Source organism: Schistocerca gregaria, chromosome 3, assembly GCF_023897955.1.
Source record: "Schistocerca gregaria isolate iqSchGreg1 chromosome 3, iqSchGreg1.2, whole genome shotgun sequence".
NCBI lineage: Eukaryota > Metazoa > Arthropoda > Insecta > Orthoptera > Acrididae > Schistocerca > Schistocerca gregaria.
Genome location: NC_064922.1, coordinates 591,104,233 through 591,131,438, shown reverse-complemented (window position 1 = coordinate 591,131,438; position 27,206 = coordinate 591,104,233). Strand labels below are relative to the sequence as shown.

Here is a 27,206-nt window from a genome sequence, read left to right as displayed (position 1 = left end):
CAGGTGGGCACTAAGGAGGTATCTACCTTTTTCATAAGCCAATGTACAGCCATGACACCTCAAAGAAGTAAAACTGGATTTTGACCTCTGTTACACCAACGAGCAGCCTAGTATAAATAAAACCATGAGAAGAATTTGAAGTTGTATGGGCCTCAACACAAACAGGGTAGACATCGACAAGCAGGACGGCATACAGGTGTTGTGCTTCAGAATCAGAAGTAGTCTCCTAAAGCAAAGTGACATTCCGTACACAAGAGCAGTATTTCACAGGGCTGGCAACTGCATCAACACCTTTCTCAATAATGAATGAATTTACTGTGGTGAAGGACTGACCATCTTCAGTACATGAAACCATGAGGAACTGGAGGAGCTGGAAGGTTCTTGGAATCATCAGCCTCATTCCGTTTACATTTCATAGATGTTGACTGAATATGATTGGCTCATTGCGAGAAAATCCCCACGATTGCAGAATCTCCAATGGTGCGCTCCCTCCAACTGGCAGCCCCGTCACAAGGGGGTGCACCTGATTAGGTGGTTGTTCACACCTCAGGTCACACGACCTGGACTTAGGGACCAGTCTCCAATTTGGGAAGGTTGCAGCTACGGCAAAAACCCCTGTTTTTGTCTGGCCTGTAAGAGGGTGTGGAAACCATACCTGTCAACCTGTGCCTAGGAATTACATGTAAAGTCACATGTTACATGTCAGACGTGTGGGCCAGGCTTCAGGAGGGCACAGAGTGGAAGAAGAAAAAGAGGAACCTCAAACGCCAAAACAGAGAAACAAAACAGGGAAACAAAGAAAGGTAATGGGAACGAGAAACGGTGAGACTCCTTATGTCAGCGTTAGACAATGCGGAACATTCCCAACAACACCCCAGACATATGCCCCAAGTGAGGGGAGAAAGAATAGCAAGAAGATAGACATGCAGCACGGAAGGGGAAAGATGCTGCAATGGCTGGGGCCCTGTGGTAGCCAAGCACGAACCCGCCACAAGTTTCAAACATCTGGGACAAACTTCTGATTCAGATACATAGCACACAATGAAAACTGATCACAATTGTTAAATGACTTGCTGCAAGCATTGTCTGCAACTGTCTAGTAGCCACAGTACAGTAATTTGACTATACTGAATGGAATAGGAATGGCACAGAAGGTGCACCTAAACACATTCCTTAGCAGTTGTTGCTGCACTAGCAGCCCTGTGAACAGCTAAAAGTGAATCACTTTGTTATTCTTACCCAGGTGTAACTGTTTACCATGTTCCTCCTCTCACTCCCTATTTCACTCAAATCATGCCGACTGCTGCCAATCCTCAGTTTAAAACTGCTTTCTTGTAAGTTGTCTTTGTTGTACTCATGAACAAATGGAAAAATGGAAATTTTCCTCTCTTCTCCATTATAGTAATTACAAAATTTAATATCAAATACTATATGTGATTTATGACATGAATCTAATGTCAACTATATAGAGTAGATGGTTAGATTTGAGGGAGGGGCCCAAGTTCCTTGTAAGAGAAAATAAACCAATTAAAATATAATTTTCTGGTTTGTTAATATCACAGTAAATCATATTATTCTTAAATGGAATAATAAAATACTAATGTCTTGACAAGCAAGGAGCAATGAAACTATTGTGCAAACTAGAATGACTTTATAACCATATTCTTTCAATAATTTTTGTAATTTGTACACGACCTATCTCCGTTAAATGTACACCCTTTTTAGGTGAAAGGGTGACACACACACACACACACACACACACACACACACACACACACACACACACACACACACACAGACAGACAGAGAGAGAGAGAGAGAGAGAGAGAGAGATCTTCCAATACATACCTAATACTTTCCATCACATAATCAGGAAAATTTGACTCCTCGAAATACTGAATGGGATTTGGGACATCAATACCCTTCACTGTTATTTCCTTTGATCGTCTATAATCATCCACTTCAAATTTATTCCTGAAAATTAAATGTTACCACATTGACAAACAAAGATGAAACATACACAATTATAAACCAAGTTAATCTACAGTTCCAAACTATTAATACAGACAAATGCTGTTATTAAGAACATGACCTCACCTGTTTGCCACATTAGGGTGTGGGACATAAAAATCCTTTGCTATTGGGGAAAGCGTACTCATATCCCAAGCTGGTTTCCTTAGTCCACCTCCAAGTTGGTCATCTCTTCCCCGGAAGTTTTTGCCCCCCCTGCGATCTTCAAATTTGTTCCCCCCTCGATAGCCACCCCCGTTTCTTTGGAAAGACCTGCAAAATTCACACAGTATTAATGAAAAAAGCTACCACACAATGTAACTTACACATAATGTGGCAATTTGGTTGTCATGAGTGCTAAATGTCAAAGCAGAAAATACCTTGGAAATTAACGAGTTCTTGGACACTGATCTCCATAAGGAGAGATGGGACATTTCTGAAACATACCCAAGTCTGATGTCATACAGGGGAATAATGACATTTGCCTGCAAGTTCATTTTATTATTCAAAATCTGAGGCACTGAGAACTGTAAGGGTCCAAAGCACACTGTCATCAATTTTGAGACTGTAACATGTATGCATGCTCCTGATATCTGTTAATCTCATTGCAAACCTGTTTCATCTATATCTCTAGTCCCACACTGTATATATGAACATTCACGAAAAGCTGTCTTACCAATTTCTCAGATATTTATTTCTACATGGGCCGGAAGTACATTGCTCTGCACTGTTAAACTTATCTAGGGTTGATAATTATAGTTTTAACATTGTTTACATAGTAATAATACTTCATAACCACAGGTGTATTGGCAGTTTAAACAATCTCAAGCTAAAGAACGTGGCTAATGAAAATAACGAGGATATGAAGTGTTTTAAAAAGACAATTTGAGAGGTGGTGTTAGTATGTGTTGGTTTGTTAGTTTAAAAGAGGGGGGGGGGGGGGGGGGGACAAACTTATGTCATCAGTACTTTGTTCCAAATAAAACAATGCCACAAGGGTAAGAATGAGACAAGCGAGACTGACAACACAACACAGAGATAAAGGAAAAATGAAGGGCAACAAACACTAAAATGGACAAAAGGGGAGAAGAAAACCACTGAAATACAAGAAACAGGTCGAAGAGATTAAAACGACAAAACAGATTACCATGGCTGGTTGATCATGACAATAAAAAGGAGAAGCCAGCCACTCTGCAACACATTAAAACCTCCAACCTAAAAGCACTAGGGTGGAGGACAAGAGGGACAAACGACATGCACTAAAACTTAGATCAAATGATATAACCCACCCCTCACAAAAAAAAAAAGAGCTGCTGCTGAGGCACTGTCGCCCAACAAAGAAAGGTAGGGTACTGGGAAAGTCAAAAGTCCACCGAAAGCTGTTTCCAGGTAGCTTGTCTGGCCAGCCTGTCAGCAAGTTTGTTGCCTAGGATTCTGACATATCCTGGGATCTACACAAACACCACAGAACGACGGGACTGTTCCAGGGCATAGATGGACTTCTCAATGGACGCTACCAAAATATGGTGAGTGTAGCACTGGTCAATAGCTTGTAGGCTGCTCAAAGAGTCAGTATACAGAAGATACAACTCCCCAGGGGCATGCACAGATGTGCTCAAGAGCATGAGAGAGAGCTTCCACTTCATAGCCTCAATACATGTCAAGCATTGAGAGGAAATGGCAGTGGAAAGCCGTGGGGTTAACTGAATCCATAGGGCCATGTGAAAGGTCCAGGCGAAGCTGCGGCTTGTGTACACCATGGAGGTGTATGTGAATGGACATGTATAGATGGTAAAGGTGCAAGGACTCCAGGTCGGAAAGAAGGGATCGGACACGAATTGCAATTTGAAGTCCTAACCTGGGCTGCCGATACAGGAGATGAACTGCCTTGGGAAGAGTAGACAGTAATTCAGATGCGCAGGGTAACTGGTGAGCAGTTGTGCATGCCTAACATGTTATGGAAGGACTCCAGTCTCCACAAGGACACTGGTCACTGGACTTGTCCTTAAAGTCTCTGTTGCTAGGCGAATACCACAGTGATGCACTGGGTCGAGTAAACAATACTGAGGGTGCCACTGAAACAAGACTCCCATAGTTAAGGTGGGATTGAACAAGGGCTCTGTAGAGCTGCAGCAACATAAGGCAATCTGTACCCCAGTTGGTGTTGCTCAGGCAGCAGAGGGCATTGAGGTGCTTCCAGCACCTCCGCTTAAGTTGAAGATGAGGAAGCCAAGTCAATCGGGAATAAAAAAAAACAGTCCTACGAATCGATATATCTCCACAACAGTGAGTGGATAGTCATTACGGAAAAGTTCTGGTTCCGAAAAAATGGGTATGATGCCAACAGAAGTGCGTTAACACACAACTGTGCAACCAAAAACTGCAAACCGTGGGCTAGAGCCCATGACTGCGCCTTGTGGATGGCTCCCTGTAGACACTGCTCAGCAACACCATTACTGGTGGAACAGTGCGAAACACAGAAGTCGTCTGCAAACAGAGAAGATGGGATGGACGGCCCTACAGCTTCTCCTAGACAATTAATGGCCACTAAAAATAGAGATACACTCAATACAGAGCCCTGCCCGATCCCACTCTACTGAATATGGGGGGGGGAGGAAACTATGGGAAGCACCAACTTGGACAAGTAAAGTAAGAAGAGACAGGAAATTTTGGATAAAAATTTGAGAGTGGACCTTGGAGACTCCACTCGTATGATGTGGCAAGGGTAAGATGTCACCAAGTCGTGTAACACACTTTTCATAAATCTAAAAAGACAGCAACCAGGTGTTTGTCTGCCATCTTAACAACCTTTTCCAGATGCAAAGGACAAAGGACAAGATTATCAGTGATAAAGTGGTAGAGCGACTCTGGTGGAAGCTGCCCTGACATGGAGCCAGTGGGCCCCACGACTCCAGGACCCAACCCAACTGCCAACGCACCATACGTTCCAACAGCTTACTAACAGTGAGGCTCATAGACCAATAGCTATCCACATGAAGTTGGTTTTTTCTGAGGTTGAGCACCAGAATGATGGTCCTCTCCCAACAGTGCGACGGAAAGGTACCATCGCACCAGAGCCAGTTGAGGCTAACGGGTAGATGCCGCTTGTAGTCAGATGACATGTTTTATCATCTGACTGTGGATCCGATGTGGCCCAGGAGCAGTGTCATGACAATGTGCAAGGGCAATGAGGTTGTCCCACTCTATAAATGGGGTGTTATAGGACAGCACTAAGTCGGAGAGGGCGGGGGGGGGGGGGGGGGGGGGGGGGGGGGGGGGCCACCAAGTTCTCCAACGCAGACTCGAGATAGTAAATAACACGCCGTTGATGTTAACACTAGGAACACCTGTTGGGGTCTGGTACCTGAAAACAAGTTTTTATCATTGCCCAGACTTGGGAAGGTGATGTAAGGCACCCTAGAGCCGAGATGTATCTCGACCAATACTCCTGCTTCCGTCACTTGTTTAAGTTGGTGAACGTGGGCACGAAGCCATTTGAAGGCTACGAGGTGCTCCAGAGAAGAGTGCCGCTCATGCTGCTGTAGAGCTCACCGACTCCATAAATGCTTCAGCGACCACCAAGGGACTGCCTTCTGACGGGGGCACCCTGAAGAACAAGGAATAGAGTTTCTGCCGCAGGAAGGAATTTTGTAGTCACCTGCTCAACAATCACATCAATGTTCCTGTGTGGAGGAGATTCAATGGTGACAGCAGACGTGAAAGTTTCCCAGTTTGCCTTGTTTAAAGCCCCATCTAGGCCGGTGTCCGTGTGCCTGATGCCAGGAGAGTGACAGGAAGATGGGGAAGTGATCACTACCACCACACAGGTATAGATGGGAGAAGTCCTGAACTGCAAATTGACAAATCAATAGCTGAGTAACTACCATGAGCCACACTGGAATGTGAGTTGGCCCCAGTATTTAAGAGGCAGAGGTCGAACTGAGACGGCAAAATTTCGACATCACTGCCTCGGCCAGCAGGTACAGTGCCACCCCCACACAGTTACAGGCATTGAAATCTCCCAAAAGTAGGAAAGGTTTAGGGAGTTGATCAATCAGCACAGCTGATACATCCAGAGGTACAACACTATCTGGAGGAAGAATATACCTGGCAAACAGTTATTTCCTTGCATCTTCGTTACCCTGACAGCCACAGCTTCAAGATAGGTTCCAAGGATATCACTACATAGTTCAGGGCATAGATACAAACGCCACCTGACACACTATTATAGTCACTACAGTTCCTGTAATATCACCTATAGCCACAGACGTCCACATTGTCGGGAACCATGTTTCCTGGAGGGTAATGCAGAAAGCAGGTGTAAAGCTTAACAGTTGTCGCTCAGAGAAAAAAAAAAAAGGTTGCAATTCCACTGGAGGATTACGTGATCGTGAGACTGGGAAGGCACGAAACACTCGATGAGGCAGTCTACACCTCTGTCACCTGCTGCCACCAGATGGGTACCTGTCCGATCGACATCCATTGTGTCTGCCCAGCAAGATCCACGTCCTCAGCGGACACCATAATCTCTATTTCATCGTCAGACACAGCTTGTAGATAGTGGTGGTGTGGGTGTCACCACAGTGCCTATGGTCTTTTTCTTTTTAGGTTTCTCTCACTGCTCCATATGTTTGTCTGGCTGGAATGGCTTAAGTTATTCAATGTAAGGGACTGAGGAGGACTGAATTCCTACGACCAGCTGTGGTTGCTTCAGCCTCTGGTGGGTATCAGCTTCGCCAATGGTAGGAACCTGGGAAGGGAGTGACCCAAGGGTCCTGGCGAGAGGGGCCGAAGAGGAATTACACTTCTCCAGCTGGGAAGTGAGGACTGACATCCTCCATGGTTTGGAGGGGAGGGGCGGGGGGGGGGGGGGGGAGGGGGGGAGGAGAGTGCTCCTGAAGTAGGTTGTGCAGGAGCAACAGGGAGGAAAGTCCCCAAACCATCAAGGGGGCAGGTGTGGTCTGACAGCTCTGAGAGCCAACTGCAGCAGCGGAACAGAAGATGGTAGAACCATTGTTGTAGCAGCAGCATAGGTTGATGTCACATGCACAGGATTTAGCCTCTTATTTTCTCTTAGCCTCAGTGTAGGACAGTCAGCCCAGGGTCTTTTATTCCATTATATTTCTTTCTTCCTGGAGAATCCTGCAGTCTGGCGATCAAGGCGTTGGTGATCATAGTTTACACACATGGAAAGCAGGGCACAGAGAGTATTGGGATGTGAAGGGCACCCAGAATCCTGACAGGTGACACTGGAAGTACAGCGGAAAGACGTCTGGCCGAAATTCCAGCACTTAAAGCACCATATCAAGGAGGGATATATGTCTTTACGCCATGGCAGTAGACCACCACCTTCACTTTCTCTGGTGAAGTGTCACCCTCAAAGACCACGATGAAGGCACCTGCAGCAACCTGATTATACCTCAGACAGCAGTGGACACGCTGGATGGAATGGACACCTCGCCACTCTTAAATTGACGCGCAGCTCGTCATCACACTGCAAAAGAAAGTCCCTGTGAGGTACGATACCCTTGACTATAATTAATATCCTATGGGGCGTTATGGAAAAAACATACCCCAGCTTGTCACAGGTGAGCAGTGCCCGTGATTGGGCAGAGAATGCCGTTTAGATCAAGACCGACCCTGACCGCATCTTGGACAAGCGCTCTACCTCCACGAACTACCTCCGAATACTCCACAAAAAACTGAGGTTTCACTGACAAGAAAGATTCCCTATCAACCCTTGTACATATGAAGAAGCGGAGTAAATAAACTTGGCTGCCATCCTTAGCCTGGCATTCTTTCCACGGTGTGGCCAGGAGGAGACGATTTGGGGTCGTATTTGTTAGCATTTAAGTTAGACCTTGACTGCTTAGAGACTGCTCGTGTTTGACCACCACCAAGAGATGACGCTCTGATGCCACCCACTCCAACCAGGGGCCCTCCACATGGGCACCACCCAGCCACAGCAAAGCCACCTGGCAGGATGGCCATTGCCATGAGTCCCGATGCCTCAGGGTGACAGGCATCTACTCCACGGCAAAAGTGAGGAGTTAACAGCGCAGGCATCAGCAGAGCGGTCCCTGCATGGTTAGGGGGCTACAACCAACAGGATACATGGCAACCCCACAAGGACTGACTACCATGCTGGATACCAGGCACAAACGAGCTAAGAAGTCCATTATTGTCGACAGCGCAGAAAGTAATACTATACAGAGGATGGAGGAAAACACCCAGGACGGTGACATCACCCTACTGCTGGAGAATGAGCGGAAGTGGAGATCCACATCGATGACTGATGCGAGAGGATAGATACTATGCACCACGTAAGGCGTTGTCCTCCAATTGACTCGCTCTTCGGGAAAATTTTGAAAAATTGAAGTTAAACCCTACAGGGAACCATCCCATAAAGGCCAAAGCATGACAGAGTCCTTTTGGTTGTCTCCTGCAACAGGCAGGAATACCTCGGGCCTATTCTAACCCCCAGCCTCACAGGTTGCCACCACAAGAAAAATTCAGTGTTGAATGGGCCTTGACATTAACAGGATAGCTGTGGTGGGGGCAAAGAAAGTGTAATTGTACGTTAAGAACACAAGCAGAAAGACTAACCAAAAGGTTTTGAAGAGAAACAGACCGAGTGTAGTTGCGACCTCTTAACACAAAAACCCCGAGTTACCTCATTTTATTTTGATAAACTTTAAATCCCTGTTATATTGAAGTCACTTAAGAACAGATCTAAAACATGAAACCCTTTTTGTATCGGTCTCAGCACTGATAGTTTTAAGTGTTCAGCCACAAGGTAACACATGGTCCTACATTTGTAGCCCAGCTGCTGTGTTTTGGTTGAAGTGGTTGCCACTAGGTATTATCTTTACAGTGTGCAGCTTTGGAAACTCTGCAACAAAATGTTTAGCATTCATCCTACCCACAGTTCTGTTTAGCCAATGTTTACAAAAGAGGATGGCTACAGTGATCTTGAGTTTGACATTGAACAGCTCAGAAAGTTAAGAAGAATGTTATTCATATGGCTACCCCACCCCCAACCTGAAAAGAACTCCCTTGCTATTCCAGGTGTGAAAAGCACAACAGTGTCCAGAAGTTCCTGGCAAATTAATGACCAGTTGAGGAACGGGGCATACCACAATCATGATTTCTTTCCTCTCAGCTGAGCTGTATGCCAGCCATAACTGGTTGGCTAAGCAGTTTTTAAAAATCAACAATGTATGTGCAATAATATACATACAATTAATAGACTGACAGGGTGTATAAGTGGATAAGGGGGGGGGGGGAAGTCCCAGACTTTTCCCAGTGAAAAATACACTTTTTCTGTTTTAAGTGACAGTACGTGTTTCCTTGGAACTGCAAAACTTATCAGTCCTTTGAACAGTTATGGTTTTGTACACCAATGTAGAATTTCCTGGCAATTCAGAAAACTAAAGTGGAGAAGAGGGGGGATGGGGACATTTTGGGAAGATCTTTGATGTGCACCAACATGTAAACTGCACATTTTTGTACTGCGGAAGTAGAAATCCAAATTCCGCCAAACACAGCATGTTACTTTCAAAAGCATTGAAATGGAGATGGCAATGTGCTTCTGTAAGCCCGTCATAGCTCACATCACATGATCCCACCAGCAGTTGACAGCAGATACTCAGAGCATGGTACATGTGATGAAGTCAGCCAGCAGCGCAGACACGTCAACGAGAAAGGTTAGTGGTTTAAATTAAAATACATAGTGTTGGTACAAGAAAAGAAAAGCTTTCACATATAATACTGGTCTCTAGGATTAATAAGCTGCAAGAGAAGCTAAGCTTTCACACAATGATCTTTTTTGCACATGTTACACTAAGATACATCACATAAATGTGCCAGGAACATTTTTTGATGACAACTTATGTCTGACCTAGGCTCTAAATTCTTCTAAATGGTTGAACTCTTCTCAGGTTATCAGCTGAGTGGTGGCGTCGTCTTATCACAACATTTCAATGAGTTTTGTACCCATGATCTTTGCTAGAAGATCACCGAAAGTTGCGACAAGACGACGCCACCACTCTGCTGATAACCCGTGAAGAATTCATCAGTGGAATACACCAAGAAAGACTGCAACCGCACTTATAAATGGTAGTCCTCAAAGACATTATTATTACATGAGAGTCAAACACTAATTTAAGAAATTTGTTGTCCATTCTCGCACACAGTTCAACTTCCTCTAAGGAAACTAACTTTGAAAGTAGCACTTTTCAAACAACCATTCACAATATTTTCCTGCAACCTGTTTGAAATAGGTTCATTTTAGCAGTTGCCAGAATGCGCCAGATAACAGGTGTCATCATGCTTGCACAGCCATGATGATGCAGAAAGCCCATTTGTTCTTCTGTGTAAAACAAAGGATCTCACATGGTGTCATAAAAGAAACAAGACAGAGGATATGCCAAGAGCATTGGAACTTTGTGAACCATATTAAAATGCATAATTCTGCTGAGTGCATATTCATATGTGCACATTCGGATGTAAAATTTCCTGAAGTACCAGTACTGTATTCTCTTGTTGGGTTCTTTATTACAGCATAATGCCATACATGCTAGAAGATGAAAATGTGCACCTTGAAATGCTGCACAGTTAAAAACTAGTCAGTAGTGTGGAATTAAACACTGTTTGAAATACATTGACCACCTCAGCAGAAAAGACTAATAAAAGCCAAATTTCTTTAGCAAACAGACAAAAGTAACTTCACTGTTTGCAAGACGACTAATGCTTGACTGCAGAGAGGTGATAATAAAATCTGAAACTAACAAATATTTTAGCCTTCTGTAAATATGTGGATGTATTTTAATTCAGTTGATAGTTCCTGGCCACAGAAATCCATTTTGTTGAGAAACAAAGATCACTAAATGTTAACAAGGGTCACGTGGAGACTATCCACCTTTCCCTTACAACTCTGACTGTTCTGTACATCAGTCCCCAATATTTCCAAACCGGGGCAATACTAGATGGTGGCAAGACCCCATCCCTCCCCCCCAAGGGTTCGAGGTAGGACGCCAAAAATTAAAAAATTACTTTTCAAAAATATGTCAATTTTGTAGCGCACATCTTTCTGAAGAGTCTGATATACAGGGTGATTATAATTAAAGTTAAGCTTTTGAAACAGTAGAAATAACACCACTGGTCAGAATGGCATCAAGTTGCAGTGGAATATTATCGGAGAAGGGGGGAAAACTTATGTCAGAGGAAAAAAAAAATAGTGTGAAAATTGATCAACAGATAACATTGTGTGTGTCGGAACACGTAAACGAAAACACCTGTCAAGCGCATGACCTAATGAAGTTTAACACATCTGGTACACAGCTTTTCCTCTTGTGTCTGATGTTCGCCATGACTGTCTCAATGCAGGATCGGGCTCTGTCTGTACAGCTGTATTACAAGAATGTTTACTATGACCTGACAGAAAGAGACCTTTGCTTTAGAATTTCTTGCTCCCATGGAAGTGGACACTGATTGGCTGTGGCTGTGGAAGATTTTGTGCACAGAAAGCCCACTTCCATCTGACAGGATATGTCAAGACAGGATTGTCAAATATGGGCAAAGGAAAATCCACACACAAATCAACCAGTACCATTTCATCCTAAAAATGTTTGTGTGGTGCTAGTTTTCGGCATTTATCATAGGGACATTTTTTTTTCCAAAGAACAGATGCTTTCGGTCCCGTTACCTGTATTGTCACTGGCAAGCGCTGTGATGCTCTTCTGCACAATAACGTCATTCGAGCTCTTCAGCAGTGTGAATGTGTTAATGGGATCATTTTTATGCAAAATGGTGCACTTCTGCACATTGCAAAATCCAGTTAAGCAGCTGCTTGAAGCGTCGTTTCAGAAATGCTAGAATTGCCAGCCATCATTTCGCTACAGCCTGGCTGTCCCGATCACCTGATCTTAATCTGTGTGACTTGAGGCTGTGGAGCTATCTGAAAGATGATGTGGTCAGTGATCCAACTGCAAACTTCGCTACATTGAAGGCACACATTGCACAACACATTCTGAACGTGACCCCAGACACGCTTTGACCAGTTGTGGAACATGCTGTTTCTCGATTTCAACTTCTTGTAGGAAACAGTGGACAGCATACTGAAGATTTTTGTTCCAGTCACACGGAAATTAATAATCCGATTTGAATGATGCTTTTTACGTCTTTTTTGGCCTCAGGGCAATTAAATACAGATTTTTCCCATCCGTTGTGATTGTGACCTTGCCGTGGTGGATGGGCTTACGTAACTAACAGTATCACACCAGTACACCTATGAACACTGAGTAGTACAGTGAGTTTAATGTCAAACATACACCTTAGGCATAGCTGTGAAATTCATTTGTCTTTTGCAGTTTGCCACTATTAAATTATGATGATTACAGCACCATCTATTGCTGCCTTTTGCAACTATCTTTTTTCTGCCACAAGTTTTCCCCTTCTCCAGAAATATTCCATTGCAATTTGACGTCATTCTGACCAGTGGTGTTATTTCTGCAAGATGTTATTTGGTCTTAAGTGTGCAAAGAGCATTACCGTGTCTCTTAACACAGCATTTTTGTATCGCATGTCACTACTTTGCTTCGTGGAATGCCAACTTTGTAATGGACGGCATGAAACTACATTCATTAAATGTCCCATGGTTCCTCTCCTGCTCCCAGTCTGCCGGTTTTACATCCTGCACTTTTTTTTAAAAAAAAGACCCTCAGCTTATACTGGATGGGATTATTTGTACACAGGAGAACAAAAACTCTTCAGAAAATTTGCACTCTATTGCTTATTAGCTAATAACTCCGTTTTGTGCAACAAAACTAAATCCAGGTTACATAAAATCAGTAAAAACAAGTAACAAGCAACACAGTACACATTTCTTCTATACTGAAGTCCTAGCAGAAATACGGAAGCATCCAATCCCGCCCGTCAGGGTTTACCCATGACTTCACAAATATGGCGCAAACGACCATAGACCACGATTCCAATACGGCGTATATAAAGTCATTATGTACACCTTATGGGGACACAAAAAAAAAAAAAAACACCCAAACGTTCCACAAAAATCCTAATGACACTAACGGAACAAGTGCGGGACAAACTAAATATAAACAAATTTAGACACCCACCCCTATACAAAACGACGAAAAAACCAGCATCACAAAACTTCCCAAATACCACTAAACACAATATCATCTGGAATCTGACACTTCCCTTGACCTATATAACTCAAAAACATCTCCAGATACCAACATTCACAGCCACACATTGGAATCAAACACTTCCCTTGACCTGTTATCCTTAAAAAATCTATACATGCAGCCGTCCCTGGTCCGTGAGCCGGAACTTTTACTAAGCCTCATTTCTTCACGATATACTGATCCAAAAATCAGAATAGTTGAAGAAATTTTATCAGAGACAACATGCTGTCCCCTTCCATAGCAGACAACCGAAAACTGTTGACCTGTGTCATATTCATACCTACCAAAGACATAAAAAAGCAATTTACCAAAATTCACACACAATGCCACACTTGCAAACTAAACCAAAAACATCACCTAACTCACCACCAGAGAGCACCACCGATCACATCCAAGTGACACCTACAAACACACCACTCTCACAAACTAAATTCCATGCCGTCATGACATCACACACCAAAACAGCTTATGTCACGGGTCAAAGCCGACGGGTGGGATCTGACGCTTTGGTCAACCCGTCCTAGCATTTTCGTCTCTCCAATCTTGCTACAGCTTTACATGGTGTGCCTTCCTTTCTGGGAAACTATTATCTCATCAAACTTGGGCAAATATTTTACTACATGAAAAAACAATGTCTTTGTCTAATACTGAAAAAGTTGTTAATATAAATAGTACCGAAGAGTGGTGCAGTTTCTTGATCTGATTATGTGTCTGCTAGATAAAATGAAACAGGCTTGCCTTATATTCCAGCACCTGTAACACATATCAAATAAATTAAACTGTTTTGCCACATATGGTCATTTCTATTAACATGTCAGAATATAATCACTTATTCATTAAGTACCAATATCAAATGCCTATTAGACCCGCTACAAGCAAAAAGCTTTGTTAGGAAATAGTTTCACATTTCATGAGATCGAAAAGCAGTAGTGCAAAATTTTTATGTAAATTACGAATCTTCATATTCTTCCATAATTTGTGCAGTGTCCCCTTTTCTTCTCCTTCCCTGTTCTAACAAACAATCAAGTCATCACTTATTCCGTAACTATTCCTGCCTGTGTCAAAAATTAGTCTCTGGTTAATTTCACTAACCCTGACAGAACTGCCGGTTTAGTTATCCCACGTTCATTCTCCGCTAAAAGTGTCATTACGTATTCATACATTGCGTTTTCCGCGCTGCTCTCAGAATAGAACTTAAGCGGTTGCTAGCTGGGTACTGTATAACTGAGCAAATTTTTTTTGGTCAAAATTTCATATTCTTGGATACACCTAGAAGACAATATGTAATATTTCTTATCTGTTATTCCTGTTATTTATTTGTACACGTAGTCTGGATCTATGGATGTGGCTAGAAATTATAACGAAGCCTATCTCCCACAAACCCAGTCAACTACATTAACATGCTCAACTCTTATGACCCCTATCTTTTGGCTGCAGAAAAGCACATTTCTAGATGCAACGGGTATTCCCCTAGCAGATACATCACATACACAATGCACACATTCGAAAATCAACTTAGAATGTAATTCAATATGTTCAGAAACCAACAGCAATGCATTTCACAGTCATATAAATAATTGATATGACCACGTACATTGGATGCTAGGCACTTTGGGAAACAAGGTATGTGTGTGTGTGTGTGTGTGTGTGTGTGTGTGTGTGTGTGTGTGTGTGTGTGTCCACATAATTTCAACCACCGGGCAGATACCACAATTTGCCACCATGCTCAAGCCAGTTTTTCCAAGATTTATGTTCACAGAAAAGCATTCTAAAAATTAACTTCAAAGTTTCAAGATATTTTAGTCGAAGTTCAGTGCACAAGTATACTCGAGATTATCTTCAAAAATTATAAACTCAGTATTTTGAGAATTTTAAGCTATCTTAATATATCTATATGTAATGTCATGTATTACATGACATTTTTCCACCAATAAAAATATTTTTGGAACAATTTTAGAAAAAAAAAAATGTTATGGAGTTATGGACTCAAGCACCAAATTTCTGGAACAAATTTTCTATGGAAATAATTATGAAAGCTGGTTTTCAGTACAGTGCTTCACACCCCTGCATATGTTAACTACGTATGACTATGTCTAACTTTGTAGTGACAGGGACAAAATTACTGCTTTACGATCACTTTACAACATGATTTTCTTAGAACAGGTACCACCGAGTTTCCTCGGCATAAAAATAAATCAAAATGAAGATTGAGTACGGTAAGTCAAGATCACTTTGAATGGCAGATCCACTAGGATTTCAGTTTCCATTAGACAACAACAAAAGACTCAAGATGAAATCTTGTGTCCCCTACTGTCAGGCAATCTGATGTCTTTAGTAATCCCCAGTACAACTCTCAGCCATTGCACTTGTGACAAAATATAATTTTACTATGGAAAAACCAGCTATTGACGACTGGAATATACATATGTTTGAGAGTCACATTTTAGAGATGGCAATTTGAGAATGTAAGGTGATGATTTTCATGGTGACAAGCCAAAACAGTTCATTCAACAACCACTACTGGGGCAAAGTAGGGTGGTGGGTGCCAATACCTTGGGCACATCAGTTGTCTAAATTAAAGCTACATCTATAACTGAATAAGCCAAAGAACTATTCTACTTTTATTACTAACTGAATTAGTTGCAAGGACAGAACAACGTAAAAAACTAACACTGATAATGCTAGTGCTTCAATGGGAGAGAAAAGAACAGTCTACAATGAAGTCCAACAATTGTACACTCATTAACTGAGATTACATAATGGTTAAATCTTAATTCCATTATTCTTCCAAGCTTCAGTGTAGCCTTTTATGGAAGTCATTTCTCCCCACATGGATGATTAGTCTAATGTAGATTGGTGTTGGATCATCTTCCCTGTGGCACAACTAGCTACCATACTCTAGCTAATTGGGGCTTGGGCAAGGCATTTTCTCCTTACACGTTTTGGTATGGTTTTCCCATTAATTCTCCAGTGGTTTCCCCTGAGCAATAGGGTTCCCACATCTGTACACCTAGTGTAAATCATACTGGAATGTATTGATGGCGATGACGATATGACAGAGCTAACAAAGACATGTTAACGAGTTTTGTTCAGCGATTTTTTGTTCCCTTTTGGGCAATTCTTTTTAAGTCGTGGTTTAAATTAAACTATTTCATTGTATTTATGAGTAACTATAGCATTTCCAACAATTCCTTGTAATTCGCTCTGTCAGTGCCTATTTCATACCCAATGAATCTTTCTAGATGAATCTGTTTAGGTGAAACTTTATACTCCGGAAAAACTGCATGGAAAAATCGGGAAAGATAGCCCGTTTTTGTTTACACCATGTTAATGAATTTTCGTGATAAAAGCTATAACTGCAACGTAAATGCAAGGACCCTAAAATAAATAACTGCATACCAACGAACCAAAATGATAGAAAAGCTATCACAAGGTAAGAAAAACTAGCGTACCCAGCGTTTCAAAAATATATGGATAAAAGTTACGTGACAGACAATTATGTAATACAGGTTTCTTAATTTGAGTTCTGTTAAACCGAAAAACGTGAAGTTGTGGTGCAAATGCTATGCTATAGTTTCTACACATTAAAAAAACGCGCACTTTAGGTTCGTTTACACTACACTGTCCAAAAGTAGTTAACCGGTGGTTTTCTACTTACATATTCGCGGCAATTACTTTTCTTTGGTAAATCTTGTAGGCTTTGGTTCCAATGCTTACAACATGTGGTGTAATTGAGGTAAGCCGGTGACCTGTAAACAAAAATTAGTCAGAAAACAGCAAGGCAAATAACATACAAACTATAATATACTCATAGCGCGAATCAATTACTGCTAATACCATCAGCTGTTATCCCAGGTAAGTTTACCTTTAAATACGAAACTCATTCCACGTTCTTACCTCGAGGGGGGTAGAAAGGCCAGAGGAAGCAGAAGCGGTCCAAAGCACTAACCTTATACAAAGATATAACCCATGGCGTAGTGTCAGAACGCGATGAAGAAATAAATTTAACATCGGAAAAGTAACCTACTTCTACCCGTCGAATACTTTTACATTACTTTACTTATGAAAATATTTTTCCTTCGAAGCAGCAAACATACAGAAGACCATAAATTTTTTCCTTCGAAGCAACTAACATACCTCATATGAGAATATAACCAATCGCTTAGTGTCACAACGCGACGAATAAATAAACTTAACAATGGAAAAGTAATCTACTTCTCACAATCGAATACTTTTACATTGCTTTGCTTATGAAAATATTTTCCCTTCGAAGCAGCAAATATTATTCCTTCCAAGCAGCAAACATACATTCCATCACCACACGATGCTCTATGTACAGTTTATTCAGACACTGAAATCGACATCAAAACTAGTGCATCAATTTACTAATACAAATAACTTATTTCGACAACAAATTTACAGTTCTTAACTTCCTCGCGTAGCTTCTATCTATCTGTTGTTCTACAAACCATAACTGTTAATTCGTAATCCATACTTCTCATACTTACGTTACTAAAAACTGCGTTTACATTAAAACTGCAGTACTAATACACGCACTTGAAAGTGCTGCGTCGGATACTGATCTTACTCAATAGCGTCCAGAACTTTCATAAGTGTTAACAACAACTTAGTATACACCAATCATCTAGAAACAATGAATCCAGAACATGGCCAATACTATAATGAAAGACAAAGGCGGCAACAAACAGTTACCTCAACGAATAGGAGTTCCACAGAATTTCATATTTCCAATATAAGTGAAAAAATTGCAGTAATCGCTTTAAGATTTCCCACGTACCTTCGAATCCCACTGTCTACGGCTATCAAACAAACTGATTGTTAGAGGACTTTAGAGTCACAGTGGTACTCCACTTGACGAACGGATAAATGCGTGTTCAGCATTTAACTGCATGGTCTGTGTATCATGCGTCGTGTCCAAAGTATTACGTAGTGGCAATTTCGTAAGGCAAGCAGCAGAGTGCTGATGAAGGAATAAATAGCTTCGTTATGTTTTGGCTGCAGTCATTGATTTATTTTATTTTAGTTTCTTAAGTTTCCAACGGCTCAGTAAACAGTTTGAAACGGCATAAAAACTCAATAAATCGATAGTCCTTTATCACTTCTAGGTGCAGCAAGTCACTCAAACAAATATTAAATTTCTTAGAGGCCAGTTTCAAACCCATTTCAGATGAGGCGTGCAGAAAGCAAACATGATTGCGCATTTTGGAATCACCAGCCTCTACACTATGGGTTGTCACCATGAGGATTTGAAATTATTTATGTGGACAGTTTTTACTCCTGATCGAAAGATGTGTCTAAAATACCTGATGAAAATAATCTAATATTCCATTAAGCGACTCTTGGAAGTACTGTCGACTATAATTGATGTAATACACTTTACGACAAAAAACACGGTGTACCATGAAGGAATTATCAGAATGGAATAGAAATTGATAGATCAGATGTACAGTAAAGTCAAACAAATGATAATAAGTTCCAGAGAAATTAGATGATTTGTTCAAGAGAAAAAGCTTCACAAACTTTGCAAATCAATAATGCATTAGTCTGCCTCTGGTCCTTCAGCAAACAGTTAGTCTGCTTGGCATTGATCAATAAATGTGACAGATTTTCTCCTGAGGGATATTGTGCCAAATTCTGTTCAATTGGCGGGTTAGATCATAAAAATCCCGAGATGATTGGAGGGCCCTGCAAATAATGCTCCCATTCTGAATTGGGTTGATATCCAGCAATCTTGCTGAACAAGGTAGGATTTCTTAAGCATGAAGACAAACAGCAGACACTTTCACCATGTGTATTCTTGCTAAAATGTAAGCCCAAGATGGGTTGCCTTGAGAGGTGTAAAATATCGCTGATGTACTGCTGTGCTCTGAGGGTGCTGCAGACGACATCTAAGGGGTTCTTGATATGAAAAGAAATGTCACCCCAGACTATCACTCCTAGTTGACAGGCCGTATGGTGGGTCAGGTTAGTATCCCTCCTCTGTATGAGGCGTTTCCAGACACGTCTTCGGTCTGGAATCTTATTGACTGGAGTAGGATTGTCTGCAGTGATGAATCTCTCTTGAACACAGCGAGGTGGCGCAATGATTACACACTGGAGTCTCCTTTGGAAGTACAATAGTTCAAACCTGTGTTCGGCCATCCTGACATCTCTTTTCTGTGATTTCCCTAAGTCACTTCCTTCGAAATGGCATCGCTAACTTCCTTCCTCATCATTCCATCCTCCTCTAATCCGATGGAAATGATGACAGCGCTGTTTGGTCCCTTCCCCCAAATCAATGAACCAATCTCTCTTGGAACTGAGCACCAATGACGGGTGAAGCTGTGTCTGCAGATGTCATGGATAGCTGAGGGATGCCAAGCTAATTGTCGCCTACCACACAACCCAACAGCCAGGAGTGATGGTCTAGGGCAGTATTAATTCTCACAGCAGAACCCCTTTGGTTGTCTTCTGTGGCACCCTCACAATACAGCACTATGTCAATGATATTCTATGCCCTTCACGGCAAGCCATGAATAAATCCCATCGTTACACGGAGAGACTTTTATTTGCATGTCTTTGTGTTTGCCAAACCCTACCTTGGCCATCAAGGTTGCTGGATGGCTCCCCAACTGAGAACGTTTGGAGCATTAAGGACAGGGCCCTCCAACCATCTTGGGATTTTGATCATCTAATACGCCAGTTGGTTAGATATGGCACAAATCCTTCAGGAGGAGATCCATCAACTCTGTCAAAAAATGCTAAGCAGAATAACTGCTTGCATAAGGACCAGAGGTGGACCAACTCATTATTGACCTGCTCAGTTTGTAAAGCTCTTTCTCTTGAATAATGCATGAAATTTTCTCTGAAACTGTAATCATTTGTTTGTCTGTGCATCTACATCACACATAGGAATTCCTGTCCCTTTCAGATGTTTCCTTCACAACGCATTTTTTTTTCTTTAGGGTGTGTAGAGTCGCTGAGTTCAGATATATAAATAATGCCTTTAGTTCTATATGGGCATACTTCAAAACCATCTTCTGTGTAGACACTTACAGAAAATTCAAGGGGACTGGTGACCACAGATGTTAAGTCCCATAGTGCTCAGAGCCATTTTGAGCCAGAAAATTCACTCTGAGAATAGCATGTTTAATTAAGGTGCTGAATGTTAATGAAATGCAGTGAATTAGTATACTGAAGTTCTACAATAGGAAAATGATAACTACTCTGAACAAATAATTTCACACCATAAACACTGTAATCAAGATGTGTTCATTCATTGATTTTGCACTGTTTTCTACGTACAAGAGGTACTCCTTGGTAGCACACATTAAACATGTGAATAACTTGTGTTGAGATATTTCATTCTAGGAGATACATGACAACTATTGCTGACTCCAAGAGAGCTTTGCTGGACTCAGGCAGCAGTACATTTTCGTTTATTAAATTCACCATTAGCTCTTCCTTCTGAATCCTCAATAAATCACAAGAACATACAAGGTTGTCTACTTCGCCAATTGTTTCATTTATGCTGACAGCACGCTGTTCTATGTAGCCCAAGACATTACAAATGAATGGGAAATTTTCTATGCCGAGACTCATTTCCATTGATATGGTTATGTTTCTTCTGTTGTCATTGTTTTTTGGACCAAGAATTCGATGGGATCTTGTCTTGCACTGTTGGATAGTGACTGCCATTTAAATGCCTCGGTACATCTTTCTGGATTTGATGGAGTTATAAAAATTGTGTGAAACCGTTCTGTATTTAAGTATATTGTGCGACTTTTGCAAATAAATACACTTCTTCATAATATCGATTCCACAGTCAGCATTTGTACAAATCATTTCGTTCAGGTTCCCATTTCTGTTAACTGAATGTACTAATTGATGGACTAGATAGTATCGTTATTGGAAGATACACTACAGTTTTCGTTTCATTAACTTTAATACAGTTGTAAAATGCGCCACTCAAGGATTTTATTTCGAGCAATGTCCATAGTTCACTTCAGTGCTTCAAGAACAGCAATTGATTCTGCAATAAAAATTTAGCTCTCTTCTAGTAATTGTTATTTTCTACTCTCCACTGACTGTGATCAGAAAGGGTCAGATCCTAGGTAGCTGTATAAGGGATGATTCGATTCATAGCTGTAAATAAAGTAACAATGTGGCAATATTTGTGTATATGTCCATACATTTTTGGATGACTATAGGCAGGATTTTTCTCCAGGCTAACCTGTAGACTTGCACACAAAACCACATTTTCGCCAAGTAATTGTATTCATAAAATGGAGACATTTTTGTGATCAGAATCTCCTTTTCAAATAATGTCATAATGTGTGACAGTGGTATAGGGTGGATTCACAGGTATTCTATTGTCAGCTTTTAGAATAGTAGGAATTGAGTCTATGCTGGGTATTTCCATCAATTAATATCCATTTTAAATAATAGTTACCTATCAGCACCTATCTTTATAGATGAATCAGTGAATTTCATCCTTTCTCTAATGGTTTCGAAAGGGAAAGGTAACCTTTGGAGCTGGTCAAGCTATAACACAACACCTCTGGTGTGGTAAGCGGCTGAGCACAGAAGATGAATTTTTTATTGGTTTACTTAGTTTACACAGGCATACACAGGTATACAGAAAATTAATAATTTTTCTTAGACCATTAAAAGCAGTAATCCTTGAAACAATATAAAGCAATTTTCTTAAAGTAAAATCTTTCAAAATATTTAAAGCTCATTATTGATGTTCTAAATTACACAAAATTTCCTTTCCCTTTAACATTAGAACCAACAACCTCTAAAAAATATTACAATGATCCAAGGTATTTAGAGTTATCACAGAAGTTCTAGATTGCTCAAGTCTCCTTTTACTTTAAGCTTTGAAACGAATAACCTTAACGACTTAAATTCAAGCACAGTATTCTTTCTAAATCAAATAAGGTTAAGTTCAGAAACTCTTTCATGTTAGTGCACCATAACTGATCATAGGAATGCTGACATGTGAATAACTTAACGCCAGTTCAGCCAATCTGGTTGTGGAAAAAATCATTGTTAGGGTAGTTACAATAGGGCCAATAACAAAATTTGATTACAATTCACTGAAGCATAACATGCATTAATGTGTCTGCACACAAATCAGCGTTTCATCAGCATCATATACATCAAGACATGACTCACTTTACTACAGTCCCAGGTTAAGAACACAACCTGTAAACGACAAATTATCACTATCAGTCTTAACCAACTTCACGTTCACCCTGCCCCTTGAACATGAGGCAATCTGAAACAATACAGTTAAACCTTGAGAGGATTAATTGACAAATTTGTGATCACAGAAATTAATTAACTCCCTTACTTGCAAATTTCCGCCAGTGGAAAGCGAGAAATGTATCCACAATCACGAAATGGCCTGTAGCTGACATACCTTCTTTAGAATGTCATGCACACAGTTTAACATGATTTACACATCCCAGAAGGTCTACATGAGGAAACATGAGGAAAGCATTTAACTAGCCACAGATAGATGAAAATTTGACAACACTGTCAGGGTACAATTTCGTGACACAACAGCCAATGATAATCCCAGGAAAATTCCAGGAAAAATGCTTCTGAGATTTGCTAACTGAAATCAATTTAATTTATAGGATGAAACTGCACGAGACCAGAGTCATACACAGACCGAAATATCATGAATTACTGTTCCAGCCAGTTTAAATTCCAAACTGAATGACGGTGCTTACTAACATCAGTAAGAGTGCGAGTGACTAGTTCCGATGTGATGCGCTCCTCGCGATCCACCCGAGAGCAGAGGGACACAACATCTATGAGGCAGCAGTGAAGAGGTGATTTTTCCCATATGACCATTTCACGAATGTAGATATGAACATCAGGGATCCGATAAAACATCAAATCTCTGACATTGCTGTGGCCGGAAAAATATTCTGCAAGAACAGAACCAATGACGAATGAAGAGAATCGTTCAAGGTGACAGAAGTGCAACCCTTCAGGACATTTCTGCAGATTTCAATGCTGGGCCATCTACAAGTGTCAGCGTACGAACCATTCAACGAAACATCATCGATACGGGCTTTCGGAGCCGATGACTCACCCGTGTACCCTTGATGACTAGACGACACAAAGCTTTACGCCTTACCTGGGCCCGTTGACATTGACATTGGACTGTTGATGACTGGAAACATGTTGCCTGGTGAGACGAGTACCGTTTCAAATTGTATCGAGCATATGGATGTGTATGGGTACGGAGACAACCTTATGAATCCATGGACCCTGCATGTCAGCAGGGGACTGTTCAAGCTGGTGGAGGCTATGTAATGGTGTGGGGCGTGTGCAGTTGGAGTTATATGGGACACCTGATCCGTCTAGATGCGACTCCGACAGGTTACATATCAATTCGTAGTGTAGAAGAGTTCCTCAAAAATCCTTAGAGTTTAAGTGAGGATCATGCAAATACTGTAATCGCTAATATTGGCTTATACATGTATTAAGTTGTAAACTTCAAGTTTCTAATGTGGTTGAATTGTAACTTACACATTAACTTCCCCAGTATATGAAGTGCTGTAAAAATTTGTGAACACAATTTTCTAGTTTCTAAAGTATTTTAATTGTAAGATATACTTTGACCTGTCCAATATCTGATGTGCTGTACTGTACATGTAAGATTTAGTGGACCAATAGATACAATACAATACAATACAATAAGCATCCTGTCTGAGCACCTGCATCCATTCATTTCCATTCTACATTGCGACGGACTTAGGCAATTCTGGCAGGACAATGCGACACCCCACAGGTCCAGAATTACTACAGAGTGGCACCAGGAAAACTCTTCTGAGTTTAAATACTTTCATTGGCCACCAAACTCCCCAGATATGAACATTATTGAGCATATATGGGCCTTGCAACGCACTGTCCAGAAGAGATCTCCACACTCTAATACTCTTACGGATTTAAGGACTACCCTACATGATTCATGGTGTCAGTTCTCTCCAGTACTACTTCAAACATTAGTTGATTCCATGACACATCGTCTAGCGTCACTTCTGCATGCTCGCAGGAGTCCTACACGATATTAGGCAGGTGTACCAGATTCTTTGGCTCTTCAGTGTAGTAGAGGTACCATGTACAAATTATGTTGAGTATGAGACTACACATTGCTCTCTGTGGTAGATCATTATTTATTATTGTGATAAAATAAAACACCTCCTGCGAAAAAGATGGACATAGAAAAACTTTATTTATTAATCTTGCAGCAATGATTTTGTCTCTGAAACTAACTTCCTTGTTATAATATGCAAAGCAGGTTTCTTGAACACACTTTTTTTAGCTTGCTTAACTTTTGAGTTAATATACACTCCTGGAAATGGAAAAAAGAACACATTGACACCGGTGTGTCAGACCCACCATACTTGCTCCGGACACTGCGAGAGGGCTGTACAAGCAATGATCATACGCACGGCACAGCGGACACACCAGGAACCGCGGTGTTGGCCGTCGAATGGCGCTAGCTGCGCAGCATTTGTGCACCGCCGCCGTCAGTGTCAGCCAGTTTGCCGTGGCATACGGAGCTCCACCGCAGTCTTTAACACTGGTAGCATGCCGCGACAGCGTGGACGTGAACCGTATGTGCAGTTGACGGACTTTGAGCGAGGGCGTATAGTGGGCATGCGGGAGGCCGGGTGGACGTACCGCCGAATTGCTCAACACGTGGGGCGTGAGGTCTCCACAGTAGATCGATGATGTCGCCAGTGGTCGGCGGAAGGTGCACGTGCCCGTCGACCTGGGACTGGACCGCAGCGACGCACGGATGCACGGCAAGACTGTAGGATCCTACGCAGTGCCGTAGGGGACCGCACCGCCACTTCCCAGCAAATTAGGGACACTGTTGCTCCTGGGGTATCGGCGAGGACCATTCGCAACCGTCTCCATGAAGCTGCCTTGGTGCCAATGATGGCCGTATGCGTGTTTGGCGCCTTGCAGGTGAGCCTCACAATCAGGACTGCATACGACCAAGGCACACAGGGCCAACACCCGGCATCATGGTGTGGGGAGCGATCTCCTACACTGGCCGTATACCTCTGGTGATCGTCGAGGGGACACTGAATAGTGCACGGTACATCCAAACCGTCATCGAACCCATCGTTCTACCATTCCTAGACCGGCAAGGGAACTTGCTGTTCCAACAGGACAATGCACGTCCGCATTTATCCCGTGCCACCCAACGTGATCTAGAAGGTGTAAGTCAACTACCCTGGCCAGCAAGATCTCCGGATCTGTCCCCCATTGAGCATGTTTGGGACTGGATGAAGCGTCGTCTCACGCGGTCTGCACGTCCAGCACGAACACTGGTCCAACTGAGGCGCCAGGTGGAAATGGCATGGCAAGCCGTTCCACAGGACTACATCCAGCATCTCTACGATCGTCTCCATGGGAGAATAGGAGCCTGCATTGCTGCGAAAGGTGGATATACACTGTACTAGTGCCGTCATTGTACATGCTCTGTTGCCTGTGTCTATGTGCCTGTGGTTCTGTCAGTGTGATCATGTGATGTATCTGACCCCAGGAATGTGTCAATAAAGTTTCCCCTTCCTGGGACAATGAATTCACGGTGTTCTTATTTCAATTTCCAGGAGTGTATTTCTTTGTACACTGTCAAATGCTTCGTGAATGTTCAAATATCCAGCATTTTGAGATACACGAAGTTTTGTGATTAGGCTTGGATGTCTATTGGATGAGTAAACGAGGTTTTGTGTTACGCTGTGTTCTTGCTTCCTGCAGCGATGTTAGTGGTCGGTGTGTAATCGTGATCAATGTGAGCTAGCATTACTTGGTCAAGAGAAGGGCTGACAGCACTCTAGGTCATGGGGTGTATCGGAAGACAACGCACACTGATCTGTATTTGCACGCAAACAGCTGCCACCACCCTTCACAGAGGAATGGGGTACTTACAACTCTAGTTCATAGGGCATGCACTATCTCTGACACAGAGAGTCTACCCCAGGAATTGGAACATCTGAGAACTGTATTTCGAAAAAATGGGTACTCAGAGTGGCAGATTCAACGTGCTCTCCGTCCAACCACTATATGATGGATGAAATCACGAGGGAGGAGGTAGGCACTGCGTTTATTCCACATACAGGCGCTCTCTCGGGGAAAATCGCCCGCATTTTGAAGAAACACTAGGTCGGAACTGTGTTTTGCCCTTCGAATAAAACTTGGGCACTGGTGGGTAGCGCCAAACATGACCTCGGTTTGAGGAAGGCCGGAGTGTACCAGATTCCGTGTCAATGTGGAAGTCGTATATTGGTCAGACGATGTGTACCGCCGAGGATCGATGCCGTGAACACCAGAGGCACACTCGACTGATGTACCCGAGCAAGAAGGCGGTCGCTGAACATTGTTTGTCGGAAAATCACGCTATGGAGTGTGAACGCACGAGGATTCTGGTACAGACGTCGAGATACTGAGACAGCGTTGTTAGGGAGGCCCTCGAAATTCGCACCAATGGCGACCTCATAAACCGTGACTGTGGCTATAATCTTAGCAAGGCTTGGGAACCAGCGATTGGGTTAATCAAGAGTAAACCGAGCAAACGTACAGTTGTGACGACCACGGCGGACAGAGCCATCACACCGACGTCATCTCAGACGGCGTCGCAATTTGTTCCACCGAGCGACCGTGGCGCGGGGCGCGGACGGCGGATGGAGAGCACCGCGGGCCGTGGGTATTTAAATCGGCCGCCACCGCGACCGAACCCAGTTCCCTCTGAGCAGCCATAGCATACGGATCTCTGTGCCGGCACGTTCACAGGAGCTCAGTCCGCCAGTTCACCTGATGATGGTGGCATGTATGATCGCCGAAATATTGTGCCCATTGGACACTGTAGACCGGCAGTACACCCGTGGATATTTTCATTAAGGAAGTAAATGTTTATCCAGTAACAAATGCCCTCTTGAACATGATACGAAG

The 27,206-nt window shown here is 42.3% G+C and overlaps 1 protein-coding gene across 4 annotated transcripts in view; it reads right to left on the bottom strand.

Annotated features, from left to right (window-relative positions):
• LOC126356307 (ATP-dependent RNA helicase p62-like) overlaps positions 1 to 27,206 on the bottom strand; it is an 82,011-nt gene that overhangs the window by 27,976 nt on the left and 26,829 nt on the right. The window contains exons 1-4 of one of the 4 annotated variants that reach the window (XM_050007256.1): positions 17,115 to 17,190; positions 16,876 to 16,966; positions 2,098 to 2,283; positions 1,849 to 1,974 (exon numbers count right to left, since the gene is read on the bottom strand). In XM_050007256.1, the coding sequence (XP_049863213.1) occupies positions 1,849 to 1,974; positions 2,098 to 2,283; positions 16,876 to 16,877 (314 nt within the window). In that variant the 5' untranslated portion in view covers positions 16,878 to 16,966; positions 17,115 to 17,190. Of the gene's footprint in view, positions 1 to 1,848; positions 1,975 to 2,097; positions 2,284 to 16,875; positions 16,967 to 17,054; positions 17,191 to 27,206 lie in introns of those variants that run through there. The other 3 variants (XM_050007255.1, XM_050007258.1, XM_050007257.1) reach the window with 3 other exon arrangements.